At 46.3% G+C, this 23,586-nt stretch overlaps 1 protein-coding gene across 2 annotated transcripts in view; it reads right to left on the reverse strand.

Moving 5' to 3' along the window:
• Positions 1-22,416, reverse strand: part of LOC124035056 (copine-7-like) — a 48,374-nt gene extending 25,958 nt beyond the window's left edge. The window contains exons 1-2 of one of the 2 annotated variants that reach the window (XM_046348472.1): positions 22,351-22,416; positions 19,982-20,613 (exon numbers count right to left, since the gene is read on the reverse strand). In XM_046348472.1, the coding sequence (XP_046204428.1) occupies positions 19,982-20,155 (174 nt within the window). In that variant the 5' untranslated portion in view covers positions 20,156-20,613; positions 22,351-22,416. Of the gene's footprint in view, positions 1-19,981; positions 20,614-22,280 lie in introns of both variants that reach the window. The other variant, XM_046348471.1, reaches the window with a different exon arrangement.
• Positions 22,417-23,586: the final 1,170 nt, after the last annotated feature.

A 23,586-nucleotide genomic window follows, 5' to 3' on the forward strand; every position in this document is an offset into this window, starting at 1 on the left:
CCCCACACACCAAACGCCATGAACATACATGGCACACTATAGTACACACATGCACGTCCACGTTAACATTCAGGAGTTAATCCTACTGCTTTACCTCATGCTGTTGGCCTTGAGCTGACGAGAACACACAGACACCCACACACAGAATGGTTGATGAGAAGCAACAGAGAAAGCATGCACCTTTTTTCACTGACAATCACTGTGGAATAGAGTCTTGTCTGCCAGTCCTAATTAGAGACACCTCCAGAGTGTTGAAGACCATGTTTGTCATGTCTTGTCTTATTTTGTCTTGTCATTTTGCTTTTCCCTCTGTTCGTTTTCCCCCTGCTGGTCTTTTTAGGTTCGTTCCCCTCTTTCTCTCTTCCTCCCTCTCTCTCTTCTCTCTATCGCTCCGTTCCTGCTCCCAGCTGTTCCTATTCCCCTAATCAATCATTTAGTCTTCCCACACCTGTTCCCTATCTTTCCCCCTGATTAGAGTCCCTATTTCTCCCCTTGTTTTCCGTTTCTGCCCTGTCGGATCCTTGTCTATTGTTCACCGTGCTGTGTTTGTGTATCGCCCTGTCGTGTCGTGTTTCCCTCAGATGCTGCGTGGTGAGCAGGTGTCTGAGTCTGCTAAGTTCAAGTGCCTTCCCGAGGCAACCTGCAGTTCAAGATCAAGTCTCCAGTCGGTTCTTGTCATTACGAGTGGAAATTGTTTTATTTGATTGTATTTTACTTTACTGGATTAAAGACTCTGTTTTCGCCAAGTCGCTTTTGGGTCCTCATTCACCTGCATAACAGAAGGATCCGACCAAGAATGGACCCAGCGACTATGGATTCTCTCTACTCTACTCTCGAGTTCCAGGGAGCGATGCTCGGCAGACACGAGCAGGAATTGTCTGCTGCTCGGCATGCCGTTGAGACCCTGGCCGCTCAGGTCTCCGACCTCTCAGGACAGTATCAGAGTCTTCGTCTCGTGTCACCAGCTACTTCCGGTTCTTCCGAGCCTCCGGAACCTAGGGTTAATAACCCACCATGTTATTCTGGGCAGCCCACTGAGTGCCGCTCCTTTCTCACCCAGTGTGATATAGTGTTCTCTCTCCAACCCAACACATACTCAAGAGAGAGAGCTCGGATTGCCTACGTCATATCACTCCTTACTGGTCGGGCTCGGCAGTGGGGCACAGCTATCTGGGAGGCAAGCGCTGAGTGTACTAACAATTATCTGAACTTTAAAGAGGAGATGATAAGGGTTTTTGATCGCTCAGTTTTTGGGAAAGAAGCTTCCTGGTCCCTGTCTTCCCTATGTCAAGGTAATCGATCCATAACGGATTACTCTATAGAGTTTCGCACTCTTGCTGCCTCCAGTAACTGGAACGAGCAGGCGTTGCTCGCTCGTTTTCTGGAGGGACTCCACGCGAAGGTTAAGGATGAGATTCTCTCTCGGGAGGTTCCATCCAGCGTGGATTCTTTGATTGAACTCGCTATTCGCATTGAACGACGGGTAGATCTTCGTCACCGAGCTCATAGAAGAGAGCTCGCGTTAACTGTGTCTCCCTCTCTCCGACACTACCGTCTTTCCCCACTGACTCAGGTGTTGAGCCCATGCAGCTGGGGGTATTCGCATCTCGACTAAGGAGAGGGAACGGAGAATCACCAACCGCCTCTGTCTCTATTGCGGTTCCGCTGGTCATTTTGTCATTTCATGTCCAGTTAAAGGCCAGAGCTCATCAGTAAGCGGAGGGCGACTGATAAGCGCTACTAGACGGTCCTCTCCGTCAAGTACATGTACTACCTTACCGGTCCATCTACGCTGGACCGGATCGGCAGCTTCCTGCAGTGCATTAATAGACTCTGGGGCAGAGGGCTGTTTTATGGACGAAGCCTGGGCGCGGGAACATGACATTCCTCTCAGACAGTTAGGGAGCCCACGGTCATGTTTGCCTTGGATGGTAGTCCTCTCCCCAGTATATTATATGAAACACTACCTTTAACCCTCACTGTATCTGGTAACCATAGTGAGACCATTTCTTTTTGATTTTTTGTTCACCTTTTACACCTGTTGTTTTGGGTCATCCCTGGCTAGTGTGTCATAATCCTTCTTTTGATTGGTCTAGTAATTCTATCCTTTCCTGGAACGTTTCTTGTCATGTGAAGTGTTTAATGTCTGCTATTTCTCCTGTTTGTTCTGTCCCCTCTTCTCAGGAGGAACCTGGTGATTTGACAGGAGTGCCGGAGGAGTATCATGGTCTGCGCACGGTCTTCAGTCGGTCCAGAACCAACTCCCTTCCTCCTCACCGGTCGTATGATTGTTGTCCTGTTCTCTTCAAGAAGCGTTTTGCATCCGCTCCTATCCTTGTTGCACCTGACGTCACTAAACCGTTTATTGTTGAGGTTGACGCGTCGGGGGTGGGCGTGGGAGCCATTCTGTCCCAGCGCTCCGATACTGACGATGGGGTCCACCCTTGTGCGTATTTTTCTCATCGCCTGTCACCGTCGGAACGTAACTATGATGTGGCTAACCGCGAACTGCTCGCCATCCGTTTAGCCCTAGGCAAATGGCGACAGTGGTTGGAGGGGGCGACCGTTCCTTTTGTCGTTTGGACTGACCAAAAGAACCTTGAGTACATCCGTTATGCCAAACGACTGAATGCGCGTCATGCTCGTTGGGCGTTGTTTTTCGCTCGTTTCGAGTTCGTTATTTCTTATTGCCCGGGTACTAAGAACACCAAGCCTCATGCTGTCATGCGGGTGAAAGAGGACCCAAAAGCGACTTGGCGAAAACAGAGTCTTTAATCCAGTAAAGTAAATACAAACAAAAAACACAACTTTCACTCGAAATGACGAGGACAAACTGGAGACTCGATCTTGAACAGCAGGTGAACAGCAGGTTGCCTCGGGAAGGCACTTGAACCAGACAGACTCAGACACCTGCTCACCACGCAGCATCTGAGGAAAACACGACACGACAGGGCGATACACAAACACAGCACGGTGAATTCTAGACAAGGAACCGACAGGACAGGAACGGAACACAAAGGAAGAAATAGGGACTCTAATCAGGGGAAAGGATCGGGAACAGGTGTGGGAAGACTAAATGATTGATTAGGGGAATAGGAACAGCTGGGAGCAGGAACGGAACGATAGAGAGAAGAGAGAGCGAGAGAGTGAGAGAGGGAGGGGGAGAGAGAGGATAGAAAGAGGGAAAGAACCTAATAAGACCAGCAGAGGGAAACGAATAGAATGGGAAGCACAGGGACAAGACAAGATAATAAATGACAAAACATGACAGTACCCCCCACTCACCGAGCGCCTCCTGGCGCACTCGAGAGGAATCCTGGCGGCAACGGAGGAAATCATCAATGAGTGAACGGTCCAGCACGTCCCGAGACGGAACCCAACTCCTCTCCTCAGGACCGTAACCCTCCCAATCCACTAAGTATTGGTGACCCCGTCCCCGAGAACGCATGTCCATGATCTTATGTACCTTGTAAATAGGTGCGCTCTCGACAAGGACGGGAGGGGGAGGGAAGACGAACGGGGTGCGAAGAAAGGGCTTAACACAGGAGACATGGAAGACAGGATGGACGCGACGAAGATGTCGCGGAAGAAGCAGTCGCACAGCGACAGGATTGACGACCTGGGAGACACGGAACGGACCAATGAACCGCGGAGTCAACTTACGAGAAGCTGTCGTAAGAGGAAGGTTGCGAGTGGAAAGCCACACTCTCTGGCCGCAACAATACCTTGGACTCTTAATCCTGCGTTTATTGGCGGCTCTCACAGTCTGTGCCCTGTAACGGCAAAGTGCAGACCTCACCCTCCTCCAGGTGCGCTCACAACGTTGGACAAACGCTTGAGCGGAGGGAACGCTGGACTCGGCAAGCTGGGATGAGAACAGAGGAGGCTGGTAACCCAGACTACTCTGAAACGGAGATAACCCGGTAGCAGACGAAGGAAGCGAATTGTGAGCGTATTCTGCCCAGGGGAGCTGTTCTGCCCAAGACGCAGGGTTTCTGAAAGAAAGGCTGCGTAGTATGCGACCAATCGTCTGATTGGCCCTCTCTGCTTGACCGTTAGACTGGGGATGAAACCCGGAAGAGAGACTGACGGACACACCAATCAAACGACAGAACTCCCTCCAAAACTGTGACGTGAATTGCGGGCCTCTGTCTGAAACGGCGTCTAACGGGAGGCCATGAATTCTGAATACATTCTCGATAATGATTTGTGCCGTCTCCTTAGCGGAAGGAAGTTTAGCGAGGGGAATGAAATGTGCCGCCTTAGAGAACCTATCGACAACCGTAAGAATCACAGTCTTCCCCGCAGACAAAGGCAGACCGGTAATGAAGTCTAGGGCGATGTGAGACCATGGTCGAGAAGGAATGGGGAGCGGTCTGAGACGACCGGCAGGAGGAGAGTTACCCGACTTAGTCTGCGCGCAGTCCGAACAAGCAGCCACGAAACGGCGCGTGTCACGCTCCTGAGTCGGCCACCAAAAGCGCTGGCGAATAGACGCAAGAGTGCCTCGAACACCGGGATGACCAGCTAACTTGGCAGAGTGAGCCCACTGAAGAACAGCCAGACGAGTGGAAACAGGAACGAAAAGGAGGTTACTAGGACAAGCGCGCGGCGACGCAGTGTGCGTGAGTGCTTGCTTAACCTGTCTTTCAATTCCCCAGACTGTTAACCCGACAACACGCCCATAAGGAAGAATCCCCTCGGGATCAGTAGAAGCCACAGAAGAACTAAACAGACGGGATAAGGCATCAGGCTTGGTGTTCTTGCTACCCGGACGGTAAGAAATCACAAACTCGAAACGAGCGAAAAACAACGCCCAACGAGCTTGACGGGCATTAAGTCGTTTGGCAGAACGGATGTACTCAAGGTTCTTATGGTCTGTCCAAACGACAAAAGGAACGGTCGCCCCTCCAACCACTGTCGCCATTCGCCTAGGGCTAAGCGGATGGCGAGCAGTTCACGGTTACCCACATCATAGTTGCGCTCAGATGGCGACAGGCGATGAGAAAAATAAGCGCAAGGATGAACCTTATCGTCAGACTGGAAGCGCTGGGATAGAATGGCTCCCACGCCTACCTCTGAAGCGTCAACCTCGACAATGAATTGTCTAGTGACGTCAGGAGTAACGAGGATAGGAGCGGACGTAAAACGTTCTTTTAGAAGATCAAAAGCTCCCTGGGCGGAACCGGACCACTTAAAACACGTCTTGACAGAAGTAAGAGCTGTGAGAGGGGCAGCAACTTGACCGAAATTACGAATGAAACGCCGATAGAAATTAGCGAAACCTAAAAAGCGCTGCAACTCGACACGTGACCTTGGAACGGGCCAATCACTGACAGCTTGGACCTTAGCGGAATCCATCTGAATGCCTTCAGCGGAAATAACGGAACCGAGAAAAGTAACGGAGGAGACATGAAAAGAGCACTTCTCAGACTTTACGTAGAGACAATTCTCTAAAAGGCGCTGTAGAACACGTCGAACGTGCTGAACATGAATCTCGAGTGACGGAGAAAAAATCAGGATATCGTCAAGATAGACAAAAACAAAGATGTTCAGCATGTCTCTCAGAACATCATTAACTAATGCCTGAAAAACAGCTGGCGCATTGGCGAGACCAAACGGCAGAACCCGGTACTCAAAATGCCCTAACGGAGTGTTAAACGCCGTTTTCCACTCGTCCCCCTCTCTGATGCGCACGAGATGGTAAGCGTTACGAAGGTCCAACTTAGTAAAGCACCTGGCTCCCTGCAGAATCTCGAAGGCTGATGACATAAGGGGAAGCGGATAACGATTCTTAACCGTTATGTCATTCAGCCCTCGATAATCCACGCAGGGGCGCAGAGTACCGTCCTTCTTCTTAACAAAAAGAACCCCGCCCGGCCGGAGAGGAAGAAGGCACTATGGTACCGGCGTCAAGAGACACAGACAAATAATCCTCGAGAGCCTTACGTTCGGGAGCCGACAGAGAGTATAGTCTACCCCGAGGAGGAGTGGTCCCCGGAAGGAGATCAATACTACAATCATACGACCGGTGAGGAGGAAGGGAGTTGGCTCGGGACCGACTGAAGACCGTGCGCAGATCATGATATTCCTCCGGCACTCCTGTCAAATCGCCAGGTTCCTCCTGAGAAGTAGGGACAGAAGAAACGGGAGGGATGGCAGACATTAAACACTTCACATGACAAGAAACGTTCCAGGATAGGATAGAATTACTAGACCAATTAATAGAAGGATTATGACATACTAGCCAGGGATGACCCAAAACAACAGGTGTAAACGGTGAACGAAAAATCAAAAAAGAAATAGTCTCACTGTGGTTACCAGATACTGTGAGGGTTAAAGGTAGTGTCTCAAATCTGATACTGGGAAGATGACTACCATCTAAGGCGAACATGGGCGTAGGCTTCTCTAACTCTCTGAAAGGAATGTCATGTTTCCGAACCCATGCTTCGTCCATGAAACAACCCTCAGCCCCAGAGTCTATCAAGGCACTACATGTAGCACCCGAACCGGTCCAGCGTAGATGGACCGACAAAGTAGTACAGGATCTTGATGGAGAGACTTGAGTAGTTGCGCTCACCTGTAGCCCTCCGCTTACAGATGAGCTCTGGCTTTTACTGGACATGAATTAACAAAATGTCCAGCAACTCCGCAATAGAGGCACAGGCGGTTGGTGATCCTCCGTTCCCTCTCCTTAGTCGAGATGCGAATCCCTCCCAGCTGCATGGGCTCAGACTCTGAGCCAGAGGAGGGAGATGGTTGCGATGCGGAGCAGGGAAACACCGTTGATGCGAGCTCTCTTCCACGAGCCCGGTGACGAAGATCTACCCGTCGTTCTATGCGGATGGCGAGAGCAATCAAAGAGTCCACATCTGAAGGAACCTCCCGGGAGAGAATCTCATCCTTAACCACTGCGTGGAGTCCCTCCAGAAAACGAGCGAGCAGCGCCGGCTCGTTCCACTCACTAGAGGCAGCAAGAGTGCGAAACTCAATAGAATAATCCGTTATGGACCGTTCACCTTGGCATAAGGAAGCCAGGGCCCTAGAAGCCTCCCTACCAAAAACTGAACGGTCAAAAACCCGAATCATCTCCTCTTTAAAGTTCTGGAACTTGTTAGAGCAATCAGCCCTTGCCTCCCAGATAGCTGTGCCCCATTCTCGAGCCCGGCCAGTAAGGAGTGAAATGACGTAAGCAACCCGAGCTCTCTCTCTAGAGTATGTGTTGGGTTGGAGAGAGAACACAATCTCACACTGCGTGAGAAAGGAGCGGCACTCAGTGGGCTGCCCGGAGTAGCAAGGTGGGTTATTAACCCTAGGTTCTGGAGGCTCGGCAGGCCAGGAAGTAACAGGTGGCACGAGACGTAGACTCTGGAACTGTCCAGAGAGGTCGGAAACCTGAGCGGCCAGGTTCTCCACGGCATGGCGAGCAGCAGACAATTCCTGCTCGTGTCTGCCGAGCATGGCTCCTTGGATCTCGACGGCAGTGTAACGAGCGTCTGAAGTCGCTGGGTCCATTCCTTGGTCGGTTCCTTCTGTCATGCGGGTGAAAGAGGACCCAAAAGCGACTTGGCGAAAACAGAGTCTTTAATCCAGTAAAGTAAATACAAACAAAAAACACAACTTTCACTCGAAATGACGAGGACAAACTGGAGACTCGATCTTGAACAGCAGGTGAACAGCAGGTTGCCTCGGGAAGGCACTTGAACCAGACAGACTCAGACACCTGCTCACCACGCAGCATCTGAGGAAAACACGACACGACAGGGCGATACACAAACACAGCACGGTGAATTCTAGACAAGGAACCGACAGGACAGGAACGGAACACAAAGGAAGAAATAGGGACTCTAATCAGGGGAAAGGATCGGGAACAGGTGTGGGAAGACTAAATGATTGATTAGGGGAATAGGAACAGCTGGGAGCAGGAACGGAACGATAGAGAGAAGAGAGAGCGAGAGAGTGAGAGAGGGAGGGGGAGAGAGAGGGATAGAAAGAGGGAAAGAACCTAATAAGACCAGCAGAGGGAAACGAATAGAATGGGAAGCACAGGGACAAGACAAGATAATAAATGACAAAACATGACACATGCTTTATCCCGTCTCTTTAGTTCTTCTGTGGCTTCTACCGATCCCGAGGGGATCCTTCCTGTTGGGCGTGTTGTCGGGTTGACTGTCTGGGGAATTGAGAGACAGGTTAAGCAAGCACTCACGCACACTGCGTCGCCACGCGCTTGTCCTAGTAACCTTCTTTTCGTTCCTGTTTCTACTCGTCTGGCTGTTCTTCAGTGGGCTCACTCTGCCAAGTTAGCTGGCCATCCCGGCGTTCGGGGTACGCTTGCTTCTATTCGCCAGCGGTTTTGGTGGCCTACTCAGGAGCGTGACACGCGCCGTTTCGTGGCTGCGTGTTCAGACTGCGCGCAGAAGAAGTCTGGTAATTTTTTTTCTGCTTCTGTTCCTGGTCTTGCTGGGTCTCAGTCTGTTCCCTGCCATCGCATCTCTCCTGTTCTTGTTCCTGCCCTTGCTGTGTCTCAGTCTGTCCCTAGTTGTTACTCTCCTGGCCTGTTTGGTCCTGTTTGCTCTAAAGCTTTCAGTTCTCTACCCGTGTCTCATTTTTTTTTTAGAGTAGTACCCTAGTTTCCCTTTTTATCGTTTTTCGTTACGGTCCTGAGGAGAGGAGTTGGGTTCTTTCTCGGGACGTGCTGGACCGTTTGTGATCTATGATTTCCTCCGTTGCCGCCAGTGTTCCTCCTCGAGAGCGCCAGGAGGCGCTCGGTGAGTGGGGGGGGTACTGTCATGTTTTGTCTTATTTTGTCTTGTCATTTTGCTTTTCCCTCTGTTCGTTTTCCCCCTGCTGGTCTTTTTAGGTTCGTTCCCCTCTTTCTCTCTTCCTCCCTCTCTCTCTTCTCTCTATCGCTCCGTTCCTGCTCCCAGCTGTTCCTATTCCCCTAATCAATCATTTAGTCTTCCCACACCTGTTCCCTATCTTTCCCCCTGATTAGAGTCCCTATTTCTCCCCTTGTTTTCCGTTTCTGCCCTGTCGGATCCTTGTCTATTGTTCACCGTGCTGTGTTTGTGTATCGCCCTGTCGTGTCGTGTTTCCTTCAGATGCTGCGTGGTGAGCAGGTGTCTGAGTCTGCTAAGTTCAAGTGCCTTCCCGAGGCAACCTGCAGTTCAAGATCAAGTCTCCAGTCGGTTCTCGTCATTACGAGTGGAAATTGTTTTATTTGATTGTATTTTACTTTACTGGATTAAAGACTCTGTTTTCGCCAAGTTGCTTTTGGGTCCTCATTCACCTGCATAACAATGTTATTACGTATTCTGATATAAATGACCTGAGGAATGGGGGATTGTCTTGTTATTCATTATTGACCTTGCAAACAGTAGAAAGAGTGATTAACTTCTCAGGAGATAACAGCTAAGACATGTTTTAATTAGACTCTGGCCCTCCTCTCGCTGTTTCTCTCAGTCTCTGTCTTTTTTTCTCTCGATCTCTTTCTGTGCTATCTGGTTGGACATACTTGTGAACACAAGTTTGTTTCCGTGTGTGATGAAAGCTACCTAGAGCCACAGAGGAAGGGCTGTGTGATGAAAGCTACCCAGAGCCACAGAGGAAGGTCTGTGCCTTTGTAATGCCTACCCCTGTGATGCCCATTCATCTGGGGTGGCAGGGAGAGTCTACAGAGAGGTGACTGTCTGACGTATGGCGGCATCTCTGAGGTCCCAGGGAGTCAGCTCCCTCTCTTCTCCCTCTCTCCTGTTGCCAGCAGCACACCACCCTGCATCCTACTGCTGGCTTGCCGCTGAAGCTAAGTAGGGTTGGTCTTGAATGGGAGACCAGATGCTGCTGGAAGTGAGGTTGGAGGGCCAGTAGGGGCACTCTGGCCAAAGGAGCTCCCAATAGAGTACCACAGTATGAGTCATAAAATCTAGTGTTCAAACAAGGAAATTGTTCCACATGTTTGTTTTTTCCCATAGGGGATTTTAGAAACACTTAAAATAAGGGCTGTGTTTGCTGTAGGCTTACCTTGGCGAGACGTTTTGATAACCGTGTAAATCTCTCTAGGACAATTTTATTTGTCACATATACATGGTTAGCAGATGTTAATGAGATTTTAGCAAAATGCTTGTGCTTCTAGTTCCGACCATGCAGTAATATCTAACAAGAAATCTAACAATTTCACAACAACTACCTTATGCACACAATTGTAAAGAAATGAATAAGAATATGTACATAAAAATATATGGATGAGCGATGGCCGAACAGCATAGGCAAGATGCAGTAGATGGTATAGAGTACAGTATATACATATGAGATGAGTAATGTAGGGTATGTAAACATTATATTAAGTAACTTTGTTTAAAGTGGCTAGTGATACATTTATTGTCCTGTGACATCGGGTGGTGTAGGTGTCCTGGTGGGCAGGTAGTTTGCCCCCGGTGATGTGTTGTGCAGACCTCACTACCCTCTGGAGAGCCTTACGGTTGAGGGCAGAGCAGTTGCCGTACCAGGCGGTGATACAGCCCAACAGGATTCTCTCGATTGTGCATCTGTAAAAGTGTGAGAGTGTTTTTGGTGACAAGCCAAATTTCTTCAGCCTCCTGAGGTTGAAGAGGCGCTGCTGCGCCCTCTTCACCACGCTGTCTGTGTGGGTGGACCATTTCAGTTTGTCCGTGATGTGTACGATGGATAGGGGGATGCTCCCTCTGCTGTTTCCTGAAGTCCATGATCATATCCTTTGTTTTGTTGACATTGAGTGTGAGGTTATTTTCCTGACACCACACTACGAGGGCCCTCACCACCTCCCTGTAGGCCGTCTCGTTGTTGTTGGTAATCAAGCCTACCACTGTAGTGTCGTCTGCAAACTTTATGATTGAGTTGGAGGCGTGCATGGCCACACAGTCATGGGTGAACAGGGAATACAGGAGAGGGCTGAGAACGCACCCTTGTGGGGCCCTAATGATGAGGATCAGCGGGGTGGAGATGTTGTTTCCTACCCTCACCACCTGGGGTCGGCCCATCAGGAAGTCCAGGACCCAGTTGCACAGGGCGGGGTCGAGACCCAGGGTCTCGAGCTTAATGATGTTTGGAGTTTGGAGGGTACTATGGTGTTAAGTGCTGAGCTGTAGTCGATGAACAGCATTCTCACATAGGTATTCCTCAAGTTCAGATGGGTTAGGGCAGTGTGCAGTATGATGATTGACTCTGTGGGAAAAAAAAAATTCCATGGCACTTATCGTAAGAGTAGGGGTGTAGTGCCACGTTCAAAACAACTGGGAACTCTGAAAAAAACTAACTAGCTCCAACTGGGAAAAATATTTTTGAACACGGAATTCCAAGTCGGAAACTCAGGTATCTTTCTAGAGCTCCGACTTTCCGACCTTAAGATAACTGATGTCATAATTTGACTTTTTTTTTACACAACAGAGAAAAGAGGAATCTAATTAAGTAATTTTTGTACAGGGAAAGTTGTATCAGTGACAAACATTAGAATGCAAAACCGCTACAGGTGCAGAAGCCTTCCTTTGTCGGAGACTCTTTCGTCTGCACACCCGACACGTGTGCGCGATTGGTTGGGGAACAATGGCTGGCTGGTGGCAGAATATTGTATATAAATGTGTTAATATGGGCAGTATATTGTATGAAATTAATAAATATAAATGCGCTGCATTCGTTCGGCAGGAGAGAGAGAAGCAAGATGTGTGTCGATTTAGCTACTCGCTCTTTCTCAGCCTTTGGCATGACGAGCAAATGATTTGCATGACAATGTTGCATACCTGTTCAGATGGATTTGAGAGCAAAGGAGTGGGCCACCAAAGACTGAAATACAGAGCAGTGCAACACATATCACAAGGGAGTGTTCATTCAAGAGCCTCTTCCACAGCCCAACTATCTTGACACAGCTCTCAGAATTCAGCAAAACAATCTTTAGTAAAACCATGAAGTGGCTTCTACATCGACAAACATGCTCCAGCCACTGTATATCAACAGCACTGGTTAAGATGGTTAAGATCAGTGGCATGTATTGATGGATGCCAATGGAAGCCAGGCTTTCCCAAATCATTTATCAGGAAAAAACATAATAATGTATCTTACGTGTCTGTGTTTTCACAATTGTCCTTCAATTCGCAAGAGACTGAATTACCCGAGAAGATACCCGAGCGAGAGAATCAACACCCCTCTGTCTCTATGTGTAGGCCATCTATCTGATGGGGTCTGGTTATAAAGAGTACAATATTGCTGCTGTCCGTAGCATTGAATGCAAGGGAAGCTAGCAACCATTTGGCCTCCCTTGATTAAAAAAGTATAAAATAATAGCCAATCAGCATTGAGCTCAACTGTGAATGGTCCTGGCACACCAAAATAAAGTGTCAAGCGAAGCCAATTTGGATTTGACTTCAGTCCTATCATAGAGAAATAATCTATTGAATCTATTGAAACAACTTGAATTGTTGCATCTCGTTGTGTTGTTGTCCTCTGGTGGCTAGCTAGCTAAAATTGTCCCTTTCCTAAATTAGCCATGGATGGAGATAGGGATTTGGACTTGTGGTTTTACTTAGTTCTCCGTCCTGGCCAATGATTATAAAGGCAATTCTGATCCAACCATAAACTATATCGTGACCCTGGACTGAGAGGATGGAAGTTCAACATGTAGCTACATGTAGAAGGATAACATTGCCCATGAAAGGAATTTGGGCTAGCGAGCAATTCTTTTAGCCAGGTAGCCTAGGACAACAACAAAATAAGACTGTACTGTATGATAGTCATAGACCATTTTGTCAGCATGAAAGGGAAGGTGGCATTGGTGTTTCTCTACAAGTAGGGTGAGTCAACATGTTATTTTATACTTTCACCAACACACACACACACACAAATACATCAGAACCATGGATAGCCACATAATTTGTAACTTACATTGATTGGACAAAATAGTTTTTGGTATCTTTTAGTTGTCACTGTATTAGACTATGCATAGGTGATTTGATGATGTTGAAGTGTTGAAATTGAAAATGGTGCTGGAATTGTGGCGGCAGCTCCTACATTCTTTGCGACATGCAGAACAGGGCTCCGGGCAGCTGAGCGGAAATGGAGGAAAACTCGCCTCCCTGCGGACCTGGCATCCTTTCACTCCCTCCTCTCTACATGTTCCTCTTCTGTCTCTGCTGCTAAAGCCACTTTCTACCACTCTAAATTCCAAGCATCTGCCTCTAACCCTAGGAAGCTCTTTGCCACCTTCTCCTCCCTCCTGAATCCTCCTCCCCTTCCCCCCCTCCTCCCTCTCTGCAGATGACTTCGTCAACCATTTTGAAAAGAAGGTCGACGACATCCAATCCTCGTTTGCTAAGTCAAACGACACCACTGGTTCTGCTCACACTGCCCTACCCTGTGCTCTGACCTCTTTCTCCCCTCTCTCTCCAGATGAAATCTCGCGTCTTGTGACGGCCGGCCGCCCAACAACCTGCCCGCTTGACCCTATCCCCTCCTCTCTTCTCCAGACCATTTCCGGAGACCTTCTCCCTTACCTCACCTCGCTCATCAACTCATCCCTGACCGCTGGCTACGTCCCTTCCGTCTTCAAGAGAGCGAGAGTTGCACCCCTTCTGAAAAACCTACACTCGATCCCTCCGATGTCAACAACTACAGATCAGTATCCCTTCTTTATTTTTTCTCCAAAACTCTTGAACGTGCCGTCCTTGGCCAGCTCTCCCGCTATCTCTCTCAGAATGACCTTCTTGATCCAAATCAGTCAGGTTTCAAGACTAGTCATTCAACTGAGACTGCTCTTCTCTGTATCACGGAGGCGCTCCGCACTGCTAAAGCTAACTCTCTCTCCTCTGCTCTCATCCTTCTAGACCTATCGGCTGCCTTCGATACTGTGAACCATCAGATCCTCCTCTCCACCCTCTCCGAGTTGGGCATCTCCGGCGCGGCCCACGCTTGGATTGCGTCCTACCTGACAGGTCGCTCCTACCAGGTGGCGTGGCGAGAATCTGTCTCCTCACCACGCGCTCTCACCACTGGTGTCCCCCAGGGCTCTGTTCTAGGCCCTCTCCTATTCTCGCTATACACCAAGTCACTTGGCTCTGTCATAACCTCACATGGTCTCTCCTATCATTGCTATGCAGACGACACACAATTCATCTTCTCCTTTCCCCCTTCTGATGACCAGGTGGCGAATCGCATCTCTGCATGTCTGGCAGACATATCAGTGTGGATGACGGATCACCACCTCAAGCTGAACCTCGGCAAGACGGAGCTGCTCTTCCTCCCGGGGAAGGACTGCCCGTTCCATGATCTCGCCATCACGGTTGACAACTCCATTGTGTCCTCCTCCCAGAGCGCTAAGAACCTTGGCGTGATCCTGGACAACACCCTGTCGTTCTCAACTAACATCAAGGCGGTGGCCCGTTCCTGTAGGTTCATGCTCTACAACATCCGCAGAGTACGACCCTGCCTCACACAGGAAGCGGCACAGGTCCTAATCCAGGCACTTGTCATCTCCCGTCTGGATTACTGCAACTCGCTGTTGGCTGGGCTCCCTGCCTGTGCCATTAAACCCCTACAACTCATCCAGAACGCCGCAGCCCGTCTGGTGTTCAACCTTCCCAAGTTCTCTCACGTCACCCCGCTCCTCCGCTCTCTCCACTGGCTTCCAGTTGAAGCTCGCATCCGCTACAAGACCATGGTGCTTGCCTACGGAGCTGTGAGGGGAACGGCACCTCAGTACCTCCAGGCTCTGATCAGGCCCTACACCCAAACAAGGGCACTGCGTTCATCCACCTCTGGCCTGCTCGCCTCCCTACCACTGAGGAAGTACAGTTCCCGCTCAGCCCAGTCAAAACTGTTCGCTGCTCTGGCCCCCCCAATGGTGGAACAAACTCCCTCACGACGCCAGGACAGCGGAGTCAATCACCACCTTCCGGAGACACCTGAAACCCCACCTCTTTAAGGAATACCTAGGATAGGATAAAGTAATCCTTCTCACCCCCCCCCTTAAAATATTTAGATGCACTATTGTAAAGTGGCTGTTCCACTGGATGTCATAAGGTGAATGCACCAATTTGTAAGTCGCTCTGGATAAGAGCGTCTGCTAAATGACTTAAATGTAAATGTAAATGCAGTATCTCTGTGGTTCAAAATTGTAGTTGTTTAGTAGTCTGAAAATGTCAGAAACATTAACTTTCTTGACCATGCTGTAGGTCATGTAACTGTTTGTTACATGCAAGATGCTTTGTGGACTTCACCGGACAGATGTTGCTCTCGGGTTTTGTGATGAAACAAAGGTGTGGTTGAATTTGTGTCTTCTTATTGTCTCAGCCTTTGTCCCATATATCACAGTCGCAAGGCATATGAAATAACAAGTTATAGAGCAAACAACGCAATTATCACAACACATAGGTTGTAATATTGCTTTTTTTCCCCCAGCTTGGCTTCCCCAGTGATTTTAACCACGCACCACTTTTGGATAAGATACACAAAATGACCAAAAGTATGTGGACACCTGCTTGTCAAACATCTCATTCCAAAATCATGGGCATTAATATGGAGTTGGTCCCCCCTCTGCTGTTATAACAGCCTCCACTCTTCTGGGAAGGCTGTTATAGATGTTGGAACATTGTTGCAGGGACTTGCTTCCATTCAGCCACAAAAGCATTAGTGAGGTCAGGCACTGATGGTAGGTGATCAGGCCTGGCTCGCAGTCTGCGTTCCAATTCATCCCAAAGGTGTTTGATAGGGTTGAGGTCAGGGCTCTGTGCAAGCTAGTCAAGTTCTTCCCCGCTGATTTTGACAAACCATTTCTTTATGGCCCTCACTTTGTGCACGGGGGCCTTGTTATGCTGAAACAGGCCTTCCCCAAACTGTTTCCACAAAGTTGGAACAATAGAATCATCTAGAATGTCATTGTATGCTATAGCATTAAGATTTCCCATCACTGGAACTAAAGGGCCAAGTCTGAACCATGGAAAACATACCATTATTCCTCCTCCACCAAACTTTACAGTTGGCACTATGCATTCGGTCAGGTAGCTTTCTCCTGGCATCCGCCAAATCCAGATTTATCTATCAGACTGCCAGATGGTGAAGCGTGATTCATCACTCCAGAGAACACGTTTCCACTGCTCCAGAGTCCAATGGCTGCAAGTTTTACACCACTCCAGCCTACGATTGGCATTGCTCATGGTGATCATAGGCTGCTCAGCCATGGAAACCCATTTCGTGAAGCTCCCAACGAACAGTTCTTGTGCTGAAGTTACTTCCAGAGGAAGTTTGAAACTTGGTAGTGAGTGTGTCAACCGAGGACAGACGATCATTACGCGCTTCAGCACTCGGAGGTCCGTTGTTGGTCCTAGACGTTTCCACTTCACAATAACAGCACTTACAGTTGACCGGGGCAGCTCTAGCAGGGCAGAAATTTGACAAACTGACTTGTTGGAAAGGTGGCATCCTATGGCAGTGCCACGTTGAATGTCACTGAGCTCTTCAGAAGGCCATTGTACTGCCAATGTTAGTCTGTGGATTTCATACCCCTGAAATAGCCAAATTCACTACTTTTGTATATATAGTGTCGCAGTGAGTAATGCTGCCTGGAAGATTCAGGCCAAAAAATAATCTAATTCAGCGCACTGCATGGACTACATTGATGAACTACCACTTACATCTGTGACAATAAAACACAATATTGTCTTGTTCCTCTTGCTTAATTCGCAAATGAAGCGTCTTCCCGATCTCCTAAAGCTGATGGACAGATACCACAAAGTTCTGAGTGGTGTGTGTGTGTGTGTGTGTGTGTGTGTGTGTGTGTGTGTGTGTGTGTGTGTGTGTGTGTGTGTGTGTGTGTGTGTGTGTGTGTGTGTGTGTGTGTGTGTGTGTGTGTGTGTGTGTGTGTGTGTGTGTGTGTGTGTGTGTGTGTGTGTGTGTGTGTGTGTGTGTGTGTGTGTGTGTGTGTGTATTTGTATGTCTGTGACACACAGCTAATGAATAGCTAGCACACAGGGGATTAAAGTCATTACTGTAACAGTGTGTAACTCAAAGAACTAAAGGCAGCCCTCAAAGAACAGCAAGCCAAAGCTGTTGTGAGAGTTATATATTTATTTTTTTAGGTCAAAGAGTAAACAGGCCATTGCAAACAGTAGATAGCAGGGATGCAGTATTTATATATATTCTCTCTCTCTCTCTCTCTCTCTCTCTCTCTCTCTCTCTCTCTCTCTCTCTCTCTCTCTCTCTCTCTCTCTCTCTCTCTCTCTCTCTCTCTCTCTCTCTCTCTCTCTCTCTCTCTCTCTCTCTCTCTCTCAGTATTGACTGGGCTTGACAGACTCACATTTCAGAATTCTTGTTTCATGGGATTTGCTTTGCTGTAACAAATTTCATTCTCCACTGACATGGATGATATGGTTATTCGGAGCATTAGGTTGTATCAATTATATCACCCAATGCTCGAGCTGAATTTAGGGGAGTTTAGGGGAGTTATGTAAACTACACAAATGCTCCGCTTGCAGAGAACCAAGGATAATTTCCTCATGAAATGTTGTTTTATTGCATTACCACAGCGACAAATTGATTAGTGTGTGCTCAACACTATCAGCCAAGCTTCATTATTGCCAATGCCTCGGAACACATTTCTCATTCATAACCATTAACTGGGACTCAATAAATGCTTCCCATCTCAACACACTACGATTTGGCATTGTCACTTGTTAATCATTATCTGGCAATGCCTGGAAGAGAGGCCAATACATTGGGGCATAATTGCAACATGTACAAGAAAAGAGGAACATTAGGAACAACTTGCTAATATTGAGTTGCACCCCCTTTTGCCCTCAGAACAGCCTCAATTCTTCAGGGCATGGACTCTACATGGTGTCTCAGGCATGGTTTACTCTTGAAATTCTTTGCACCTTATTTGTGGAACAATCTTTATGTTCTTAAATGTGATGTTTTGGTGCCTCTAGAGCAATTCAGAAAGCTGATTAAGGAACTTACTACTGATGTGTTTGCTTTTATGTCCGTGTTTTTCTTTCTGCTTGCATTTTGTATTTATATCGATGTGTATTTTCTGTAATTCATGTCATTCAGGGCTCATCTGTAAAAGAGACCTTGGTTAAATAAGGATAAATAAATACAATTCACAGGGACGATGGACCATGTTGACTCCAATGCTTCCCAAAGTTGTGTTAAGTTGGCTGGATATCCTTTGGGTGGTGGACCTTTCTTGATACACACAGGAAACTGTTGAGTGTAAAAAACCCAGCATCATTGCAGTACCGTACGCCGTTCAAAGACACTTAAATATTTTGTCTTGCCCATTCACCCTCTGAATGGCACACATACACAATCCATGTCTCAATTGTCTTTAACCTGTCTCCTCCCCTTCATCTACACTGATTGAAGTGGATTTAACGAGTGACATCAATAAGGGATCATTGCTTTCTCCTGGATTCACCTGGTCCTTCTATGTCATGGAAGAGCAGAGCAGGGGTTCCCTCTTAAGGATCGGACCCTTTAAAAAAAATGTTTTGCCTAAAATGACATACCCAAATCTAAACTGCCTGTAGCTCAGGACCAGATGCAAGGATATGCATATTCTTGATTCCATTTGAAAGGAACCACTGAAGTTTGTGGAAATGTGAAATTAATATAGGAGAATATAACACATTAGATCTGGTAAAAGATAATACCAGATATTTTTTTCATCTTTGAAATGCAAGAGAAAGGCCAAAATATGACATAGGAATCTAGGTGCTATTTCGATTTTGGCCAACAGATGGCAGCAGTGTATGTGCAAAGCTTTAGACTGATCCAATGAACCATTGTATTTCTGTTCAAAATGTTGTATCAACACTGCCAAAATGTGCCTAATTGGTTTATTAATAAATTTTCAAATTCATAACTGTGCACTCTCCTCAAACAATAGCATGATATTATTTCACGATAATAGCTACTGTAAATTGGACAGTGCAGTTAGATTAGCAAGAATTTAAGCTTCCTGCCTATATCAGATATGTCTATGTCCTGGGAAATTTTGTTGTTACTTAAAACATCATGCTAATCACATTAGCACACGTTAGCTCAACCGTCCCGTGGGGGGGACCGATCCCGTACAGGTTAATGTTTCCTACATTCAGTGTATATGATATATTGCCAACACTATTTTAGATTGGTGATATCTGTTTCGTTACAATATAGTAATTAGAAGACTCTCCCTTTCTGTCTTGCTTTTAGTTTTTTTCCTATGATCTATAGCACCACTGGCAGGTCTGGAATGAGTGCCATGTTTGTGCCATGTTTGTAATACATGGAATTAAACATTTTCCGACTTTTGTACACTCAGTATATACACTTACAACAAGCATTGCTACATACCATTACAGACACTCTTATGGACCGCCACTTTGTTAACAGATTTTGCCCCTAATGCATGGCTTAATTAACAAGGGAATGGGAAGTGTAGGCCTCTGTGCTTACTACCACGGATTCATATCAACATACATCAGCAGTGCCAGGCTGGAATCCCATCTCAAATCATCCCATCTCATATGGGAATGCAGTGGAATGAAGGAACAAATATGGATTTCTTTAACAACCACCTATAATTAAAACAGCCTTATAGATACACAGAATATCAGTGTGGACTCTATAGTGGACTACTATAGTGGACTGCTGCATCATGGGAAATATGCTATTCATAGCTCACACACCCCCAGCTCATATTACAGATAGTGTACCAGTGTAATTCCAAGACAGACAAGAAACTATGATCTGCAACGTAGAAAGAGATTGTGAGAAAGTGATAGGGAGTCAACATCATAGAGATACTTATGCAGCTCATTACTGGGGTTTGAGCTTCACGGGCTAAGTTGTTTTAGCATCAAATTCCATTACTTATTGTTCATACCATCAGTACATTGTGGAGTGAACCATGTTAGTTAAGACTTTACCAGGCCAGTAGGTTGGGGACATTCAGGGGATGGGGGGGGGTACTCACCTCTGTCCACTGTCCCTGGTTCTGCACCATGAGTATGACACATGGGTCAGACTTGTTCAGTGTGTCTCGGTCCAGCAGGGCCTTGCAGGCGACGCGCAGCTCCACTTTGGAGACGCAGGCGACAGGGCCACCAAGGGCGGCCCCTGGGGATGTAGCATCCTGGATGTCATTCATCCTGGCTCAGGACCCAAGGAGTCAACCAGTAAGGAGCAAGAGAGGGTGGGTGCTGCCGAGAGCTCAGAGTAATGGGAACTACTAGGGATGGCTAAGGGATTCAAGCCGAACGAGGCACTGAAATCTCACAGAGTTAGATACATAGAAGAATGGATCCTTGGACTTGGTAGTGAAAATTACAAAAGGGAAAAGAGTTCTCGCAGAGGTCTGTATTTGAGATGAAGGCAGGTGTAATTTAATTTCTGCAGCGATAACAGACAACGTGGGCTGAGCTGGATGGAGGCTGGGGAGTCTTGATTAGATGACCAGAAAGCTGTGGAGAGTCACGATTCAGGATCAGCCAAAATGTGTTTTCATATGTTCTTCATGAAAAAGTTGTCCATGAGCATCACAACTGGGTTAAAAAAAGGGTATGGTCCCGATCATCCTTCTCTTCAAAGTCCATGCAGGTACTGTATCTATGTAAAGAAAACACTAATTAAAGGTCCAATGCAGCTGTTTTTATCTCAATATCAAATAATTTCTGAGTAACAATAAAGTACCTTACTGTGATTGTATTCAATTCAAATGGTCAAAAATAGCTTCTTAGCCATGAGCAATTTCTAAAGCAATAATTTTTCTACGACCGTCTGGGAGTGGTCTGAATGGGGAAAACTGAAAACTAGATGTTATTGGCAAAGAGATTTGGAACTGTCTTTCTTATGGTGATGTCACCAGGCAGACCAAAACAATCAATCTCACCAAAACAGGTTGACATTTCAGGTGGTCTTTTCAAACAGCTTTTGTATTAAAAGGCATAATCATTTTCAAAATGTCAACAGTATTATTCCAACCGCATAGTGTGAATACATATATAAAACATAGAAAAAAATAACTTTGACGACTGCACTGTATTTAAGTATTTGCAAAATACCAAAATACCAACAAAATGCTATTGAACCTTAACATCATCCTAATCTTAAAAGGAGCGAATTATAGGTACCCAAATAAATATTATCAGAATCCAAGTTTAGACAGGAAGAAGTTTGCATATGAGGTATGCTATGAAGGTGATTGAATAATAACAGGTGAATTACTACTCAGTAAAAAAATATAGAATAGTGACAAAGCCTGCCCAGGCGCAAGAATCCACATTGCCCTATTTCAGCACCACCGACAATGGATAGCGACCTTCAGTCACTCGACTGCTGCTCTCCAGTGGGGTGAGGCTCGGTTGAAGCAATTATGTCACATTAGATCAGGCGCCCTTGGCAGCAATCATAAGTGTTTTGACGAGGTAGTTAGAAACAATAAGAACAAATGATAAGGGCTCCATATGACTCATAAAATAGAACACATATTGAGATTATTGGCTACTATAAAACAACCAATAACCGAGAGTTGTAATTAGTTCGAAATAATCTGCCCAACACTTGTAACGTTCAGTTGGTTCCATGTTCTTATAAGTATTTGTTTATATACTGCAATGACATAACATGATGGTGGAAAATAAATGCAAAAAAAGTGCTGACCTATAAATGTTACAAATAAAAACGAAAATGTGGAAAAGAGATTCTCATAACCTCTTATTGATCAGCAATATGTCTACAACCTGTTGTCTGACCAATGAACCAACAACTACATGGGCACACACCCCTCCATGGTCATGTTAAACCGTGCGTAGCATGTGCATTTCAAATATAATGTGTCTATCTAGTATATATATATATATATATATATATATATATATATATATATATCTGTGCTATATCTGGTAGACAGTCAGTTATAGACAGCTAAGCTTGATAAATGACTACTCAAGACTTGTACAATTGTAATTGACATGACTTCTATCCAACTAAGCGACTCAAAGATTTTGTTCTCAACTTTGGTCTCAACCTAAATAATTTCCTACGATAAATACAGCATGATTTGTTGAGGGTGACAGAGAGAAGCGCGACTGCCTTATTCATTCAATTATCATCACAAAATATATATAAACTGATCTACATTACTGGCTAAACTGGTCGTTTATCGATGCACCTCCACAGCCTCTGAATGAATCCAAGCATTTCACAGTGAATGATATAACAATACGTAAAAAATAAAAAAAATACTCTGCAATAACATTATTATGTTCGATTACCTCCATCATTTAGACACTTGCATCATATGCTTCAAAAGAATACATCCAAACTCTTGCTGCTTGTTCCTACCTGTCGTGGTCCCCTGGATTTACACTTGTTGTTACCTTTCCTTCAACACACTGCTTGATTTTCCGAAACTCAGGAACAGTGGAGGGAAGGGGGGAGAGGCAAGGGGTGTGTGATAGCAGAGCGAGGGAGTGGATCTGCCAAACCACACCGATAAAACTCGCAATGTCCCCAGAATCCGCTGGAGGGAGACGAAGAGGTGCGACATTAGCGGTTCACAATAGTGATACACGAACACTATTTTGGCGGCTGTTCCACACTAATCATCTCACCTTTCTGCTCATTTTCCCGTGAGCCATAGCTAAAGTTGACCACCAGAGCATTTATGCATTTGTTGACTATCCTTTTAATCTAATCTGCTATAGATCAAATAAAAAAACACAGCCACAGTGACCAACAGACAATTAAAAGCATACAGATTGCACATATACAACCACAAATGTTTTCCTAAACACTAATGGGCTACATATTATACATATTACATATTATACATATTATTATACATATTATGTTGTCCACATACAATGTGACACCCCCCCCCCACTCATTTGTATTGCTGGCTTATATCTGCGTATCAAACACTGCAAACACTGTACCTTGTTGCCAGATCATATCTGCTCAGTTTAAAGGCAAAATAACTGTCTGCAATCTACCCCAAAATATTCACTCGATTACATCAAGTAAGAGATACATAGTCTCTCCCTCCAGTAATAGGTCTATTAGTGTGACACAATGTAACTACATTACTCCCAGTGGCTAGATATGACTTTTAGTATCACTGAAACGACTGCTGTCTTTCACGGAGCTCAATAATTACAACCCCAGGAAACACAGGAGACACTTGACAGCCAGACAGCAGAGATTGAATTAGACAGATCCTCAGGTGATGGCACAACAAGTTGTGTGTGTGAGCGCCCTGATGTGGCTGGCCAGACAGCTAAGGACCCTAAGTGACACTGAGCTCTAATGGAGAAACAATGGAGATTAATCGCAGTCGGTACTACTCTTATAAATAACAGGCAATGTCTCATACTCTCTCACCCTTCCGCTACCTCTGCCACCCTCACACACACACACACAACAGCATGTTTAAGACTATTTAATAACAATGAAAGGGCTATAGCTAATGCTATAATGATCTGAATATCAACAGGTGTTGGGCAGGTTTTAAAATAATTTGACACACACTACCTGTTCTCTTCATATGAAGCCTTTTTCAGCCCACCCACAGGCCTATAT

Source organism: Oncorhynchus gorbuscha, linkage group LG05 (genome assembly GCF_021184085.1).
Source record: "Oncorhynchus gorbuscha isolate QuinsamMale2020 ecotype Even-year linkage group LG05, OgorEven_v1.0, whole genome shotgun sequence".
NCBI classification, from domain to species: Eukaryota; Metazoa; Chordata; class Actinopteri; order Salmoniformes; family Salmonidae; genus Oncorhynchus; species Oncorhynchus gorbuscha.